The sequence below is a fragment of the Gavia stellata genome, chromosome 2 (assembly GCF_030936135.1).
Source record: "Gavia stellata isolate bGavSte3 chromosome 2, bGavSte3.hap2, whole genome shotgun sequence".
In the NCBI taxonomy this organism is placed as follows: domain Eukaryota; kingdom Metazoa; phylum Chordata; class Aves; order Gaviiformes; family Gaviidae; genus Gavia; species Gavia stellata.
In genome coordinates, this window is record NC_082595.1 from 25855305 (window position 1) to 25861964 (window position 6660).

Below are 6660 nucleotides of genomic sequence, written 5' to 3' on the forward strand. Positions count from 1 at the left end.
TGTTTAAAGTATTTGAGATTATTATGAAAAATGGTGAGCTAGCAACAAAACCTGATGGCTCAAACCCGATACATCAAAAAAACAGATGCAACTGCTCCACAAAAACATTGTCAAGTTGTCAGCTATCATGTATAAATCACAGGCAATATTTGCCACAAGGGACAGGCAGATAACTTATCTAATGCCTTAGAAATGACCGTAGCTGAATAAACACCTAATAGAAAGAAATACATTACTGCTTATTATTTCAGAGACAGCAGCAACCAGCAATCTTAACTGGAGATCAAGACCATACCGTTCCAGGTACAAAGATATTCCTATCCCTCAGTTCATCTAAATGTGAATACAAGTTTGGACTAGATTAAGTTCAGTTAAGCATAATGCTTTAGACAAAGCCAATAGGGCCCTGACTGAAACATTAAATAATGTTCAAAAAGAACATGCCATATATTCTACATGCTGAATAACGATACTCCTCTGTCCTGAAAGAAGCATTGATAACTCTGGTTATTTTCTGTACTCACTGTAACTACAAAATCTAAGTATTATTCCCTGAAAATATAGTATAGGTATCCTTTTTCCAGAGAAGTATCTTTGCATAAATATAATTGGTAGAATTTTTTTTTTATATGGGAATGTCAGCACTACTGCTGAACAACAACATATTTTTTACGTTGGAGACACCTTACAGATCCATTCAACTTGTCAAAAAAAGAAAGAAAATTAAGATAAAGGCTAGAACCAGGACACGCTGAAGTAAAATACAACATGGAAGAGGTAGTTGTATTTCCAAAGTAGTAATCCGCTGGGGGGTGGGGGGGGGGTGGGGGGGGTGGGGGGGTGGGCAGGGAGGATGCACAACACGACCAAAAACCAGAAAACATTGAGAGAACAATTTGCCACTGAAGTGGAAACAGAAAAAACAGAGAAGGCATTGAACCGTGTTTGCATTGCCTAAACAAAAGATGTTTTTTCAGACACTGCCCAAGACTGTCTATAAAGAACACTCTTTTAAATGAAAGCACCAAAGCTACCTCATTCATGAACTGAGAAATGCCATGGAAAATACTTGGGGAGCTAATGGAGAGCTTAGCAAAGGAACCAACCATCCAAAACAACAAAATTGCCTGAAAGAAAAATAACTCCAGCTGGTAGAAGTGTTAAGCAACATAAATTGAAGAAAACAAACTACAACCATATGAAAAAGTTTCCATAAGTCTGTCATCTAAAGCTAAAGTCCAATTCTAATAACGTTTACAGAAAGAGGACTAGAAGTTACTGGCTATAAATTCAACAAACAGGTCACTTTCTGATATCCCATGGTTGCCAGTCCGAAAGCAGCCCTAGAAAGTTAGAGAAGAAGGAATTACACTGATATTTTAGGTCTTAAAAAAAAAAAAAAAAACACTGTAGAATTTATGTGAAACAATAACTGACAAAACAGAAAATTAGACCAGTTAGTAAAAACAGAAAGATGATGCCTATTTAAAGAAAATTTTACTGTCCAAAGTATACCAACTTTGACTTTATTTCTACTGACACTTAGAAATCTAAAATAGGACATGATGTACCTCTTCTGGGGTAGCATTTCAGCCAAATAATTGCTTAAAAATATTAAAACTGAGAATTTGCTTCTAAGTTTTTATTGTGTTTTGCACAGTCTTGGAATTTACTTTACTCACCATTCTGATATGCAGCTATTCTTCCTTATTGGCTGCCAAACACAGGGATGCTACCATGCTACTAACATACTACATGGCAGCTTTGAGACTGAAAGCATCCTATCAATTACTAGCTATGCTGCTACAATTTTACATGTAAACATTCGATAACAACGAGTGATACCAGGTTGTTCATAAGCCAGGCCTCAAAAAGTCCTAAGATGAATTTACCACTCAGATGTTTCAAAATAATGAATCATGGATCCATTTGTTTGGTTTCTTGGTCTTCATAGCCGCTTTGCATTATATGAGAAATAGGTGGTTTTCAACACAGCTTTTTCCAAATTACCATCTTTAAGAGGTAACTGTTCTCTGGAGCTGCAGCATTCATCATTACGAGTTCCTAAAACCACCCCTTTCTGCAGAATATAAAGCAGATGCCTAAGGTCTAGAGACCCTCATATGTGAAAAACCCCAAGTATTTCCCAGTTTCTTCTGACAGATTCTCCACCCTTAAATGAATGTTATGTGCTCTAGTCGGCAGAACACTTAGAAACAATTGCCATATAAAAAGCCTAAGCCAAAAATTTACAATTACAGATTACCATTTACAATTTAATTCTTAGCTGCTTCAGTGTCACAGCTAACTTGCAGAGCTGGTAACTGGGCCACATACTCTTTTCCTAGGGTGGCTTTGACTTTGCATCTCTCCTACTTTATTTTTGAAGTCACATAAAGCAGCCACAAAATGAAATTTTATTTGTAGAAGTCTTATGTTTTCATCGGTTCCTCTTATAGCTTGCATCTTCATTCTCTGAAATTACATAGGACACTGCACTTGGTAACAGTGGTAACTTGTGGCCGCACTTGGTAACACAGTGGAACACAGAACATAATTTCCATATTTTCTTAGGGTAGATTTACAAGATGCTTAAATCAGGCACCTAAATCAGGCACCTAAATCAGGCACCTAAATCAGGCACCTAAATCGGATGGTTTCCCTCTCCTTTGCTCCTCCTCTTGTACTGACTCTGGCCCAAAAGCCTGTTTACTAAACAGGCAGAAAACTCAACATAAAAAAAAAATAAGTTAACAGTTCTCTGTTCAAGGAACCAGGCGAATGCTAGAAAGAAAGAAGTGGGCTCTAAATAGTCTTCTCCATATATTTACTGCTGTTGGGAGAAAAAGAGAAAGTACCAGGAAGCCATCACACTCTGCTCTTGGCCCTGGTGTAGTAGACGGCCCATTGGACGTTCAATTGTGTAAAATGTTTACACAGTAACCTAATAACCCCAACTGTGTACAAATACCACCCTCTTAACTCTGTATTATACAGAACATTAAAGGCTTTCATTACACAAGATCTAGACTATTCAGGAAAAGCCCTGTTATAGGACCCTTGTTATTTCATCAGAACCTCTCCATTGGGGTCTAAGACCAGTTACGTTTTAGTCAGTTTTTTTTGGTCTGGCTTTCTATCCTCTGGCCACTAGACTCAGTTTACTGAACACCTGGGCTGCCTGCATGCCAGTCTTCTGAAGGATTTCCCTTTACAACAAAGGACACTGCACTGAAGTAATTGATTACTCTTTGAGAACTTACACATCCTTCCATCAAACTGAATAAGGCTGTAAAATGATTCTTCTGACCTCCAGCATGGGTGGCGATAATCTGTTGCCACGTAACTGCCTGGGTCCAGATAATGTCAAGCATTACAGGCAGTTAAGAACGCTGTGTTTCAAAATCATCAAATACTGCCCAAGGCATGCCACCTGAAATTCCAGAATCCAGATGACAGGAATGATCTTAATTTGGAGAAAAATCTCAAGCTATATAACTACATAAGAAAAAAAGATAAAGAATTAGGTTTGACAACTTAGGGAGCAACAGTGATCAATTTGTGCTACAGTAAACCCCTAACAGTAGTGGTAATAATGTGATAAATGCTGTACATGTCAAAGGAGTTAAAATTGTGTATCACTGAGAAATAAAGAGATTCATTGAGAAACATAATGGAACTTGTATCACCCTGCATTGGGGTTATGTTTGTGATAATACCCTAGTGATATCTAGTCACTGAGATGCACCCCTGGATGTATGAAATCAAACCTATCTTGGCATTGTATTGAAAAAGACCATGTTTCCCAGAATGTGAAGGGAAACAGCCACCAGAAGGTCATGTTCTGAAATGATTTAAAAAACATAATGGATCCAGTGTAAGGGGATCCAGTCAGAAAGAGATAAAATGAAAATAAGTTGTATGAACAGAATACATGCATCCAATCATTTGACATGGTGAGGTCTAATATTAGTCTTATACACAGTTAAACAGCCCAAGATGCAAAATTCTTAAGAAAGGCCCTTTGAAGACATGAGAGTTAAAGAGGTCACTTACAATGTCTGGATAACTTGGTACAAAGGCATGCTTCAAAACTCCACATACCAAAAGCCTAAAAGCTCATCACAACTATGAAGATATCATATATACATGACAGTCCCCAAGCACTCCAACAGATTTTCTAGTTGAAAGACAAATTCCACTGGAATGTTTAAAATGCACAAAGAGCCTAAGATAAAAATCAGAAAGATTGGAGCTCTGTTGCAAAATGCTACAAAAGCATATTTTCATGACAAGCCTGGTCTGAGTCAAGGAATGAACTATAAAGTCCTTACCAAGCTTACCAAACTACACACACACAAGAACATTTACATAAAGAAGTACTAAGCATCCTGAAATTATGGGAATACATAGTAGGCTTGGAGACCAAAGGTCTTTGGTTTCTCCCGCTATTACTGCCTATGGAAGCTGAGAACATGGCATTCTGCAGGGAGACGAGGCAGCTCAGCATACCATTGCATACAATGGTGGTTGGATGCCCCAGCAGGATGGATGTTGAGCAGAGCATGCACTGCCTACGCACTCCAGAATTTAAAGACAAAAACACATCTACACATCTCCTTAGATGAGGATGAACAGAAGAAACCTGCCTTCTCCACTGCCTGCATGCCACGTTTTGGAGTTGCCAGTAATCCAAAACGCCAGCATTGACTGGCCTTCATCGCCTAAAATGAAAAGGCAGGTCAACCACTGAGCTGTCACAGGAGGAGAACATCAATTTATAAAATGTTTCAGTAAGAGTGTAGTCCCTTCCCAGATCTGCATAAAAGCAAGCAAACAAGCCTGAAAAAGTATTCTAAGAAAAAGATAATCACAAACACTCTAAAAATAAATGTCTTGTGAAATACACCAAATTTCTGACATATTGGTTGAGCTTTTACTTATGCTTATACTAGTGCAACAGACATGAACAAAACCCTTTAAAGTGTGGCCTTTCTAAATGAAGCTATGTGTCTGTGAGTAATAACACTGTCTTGCAACAGAAACATATTGCCATTAGAAGATCTGTTAAGCAGCAAAATCATATGTGTTCAACTATGGTTTTAAAATCCTAATTTATCACTCCTCCTTTGTCAATAAAAGTCATGGCAGAAACCCTTTGCCTCCATGAAAGTTCACATCCAGTACAGGAAAATTATCTAGTAGTTTTCCATACTCACCCACAGAAAAAGGAAACATGATACAGTACATGCTTATGCATGGCAATTCATAGGTTTTTATTCATTGTTTTTACATATCACAAAAGGAACTCTATGCACATCAGGAGATGCTCTGATATTTGTCATTTTAACTGTTCTACCTGCAAGTGCCAAGCAGCATCTACACATCCACTTAATCTACAGGAGAAGTAAAGAGAGATGATTCTTCTAAGTTCTATCTCCTGCAACAAATAAAATCCATGCTCAGCACAAAGAACTGATGCTACCTTGAGAAGGAAATATAAAATACTTGCTAAGTATCAAGTAGCTATTTGAAAATACTTCCACTGTTTTACCTTTTTGCAATGATGTTTCCTATATTGCAACTACACATTTAATTCACTGGTGTCACAACGCTGTGTCCGGAACACAACAACTTTTTGCACCAACTGGGATGATGTATCCACAGATCATCTACTGGCTTTCTTCAGAATTTGGACACTTAACTTTGACTAGCCAGAGACAGTCTGAAGGCTGGTAAAGCCCAGGTGTCATAGCAGAGAGATTAAGGTGCTCTCTGTCAGGCTATATACAATGCTCCTTGGATAAGAAAGCAGGTATGAAAACAGTTTATGATATGGGAAATAATCATCCTCATAAGAATCAACTTGCACCCTCTTCTTTACCACCTGTCCAGAATTTGATGTTTCAATGACAGCTACAACTCTTACACAAAGAAAAAACCCACCAAAAGAGGCAGCGGCCCTATCAAAGCCACGTTATGATCAGACAACTACGTGTGACAGTATTAACTGCACGAGCGATCGGGTTTAGGGAGGACCACAAGCGACTTCACTCTTGCCGCCAACTGCGCCGAGAGCGGCGCGGGCCGCGCTGCCTCAGCCCGGCCGCCCCGGAGAGCGGAGGGACGGCCCGGCCCCCACGCCCCCCGGCTCCGCACCGCCACAACGGCGCACCCGGGCCCGCAACGCTCCTCGCCGGACACCCAGCGTCCCGCCAGCCCCCGCCCGCAGGCGCTCAGCGGGGTAGGGGACAGCCGGGTACGGCGGAACCCCCCAACAGAACCGGGGCCGGCGGCAGCGCGCCGGCACACCGCCTGAGGCGAGAGCGGCCGGCGGGAGAAGCCGCCCGCCCTCACCCCGCGCCGCTCTGTGGCGGCGGTGCGCGCTCACCTCGGAGGCGCCTCTGGTACCGCTCCAGGGACTCTTCCAGGGCGGGCTCCCCGCGGGGCGCCCGCATGAGGACGCCGCCGGCTCCCGGGGAAGCAGCCGGCGCTGGTGGGTAACAGTAGTTCGACCCGCTCTGCCTTCCCGCGCTCCGCAACCGCCGCGGGCTCCCGGAAGAACCACAACTCCCACAATGCGTGCGGGAACCCCCTCCGGCTCCTCAGCGTCGGCCGTTGCTACCCGCCGGCGGCCTCCCCCCGCCACAGCTGAGCGCG

General features: G+C 41.8%; 1 protein-coding gene across 1 annotated transcript in view; it reads right to left on the bottom strand.

The window, feature by feature from the left end:
- Nucleotides 1-6458, bottom strand: part of SDCCAG8 (SHH signaling and ciliogenesis regulator SDCCAG8) — a 114259-nt gene extending 107801 nt beyond the window's left edge. Inside the window, exon 1 of the mRNA XM_059835129.1 lies at nucleotides 6392-6458. Coding sequence (XP_059691112.1) covers nucleotides 6392-6458 — 67 coding nt within the window. The remainder of the gene's footprint in view (nucleotides 1-6391) is intronic.
- Nucleotides 6459-6660: the final 202 nt, after the last annotated feature.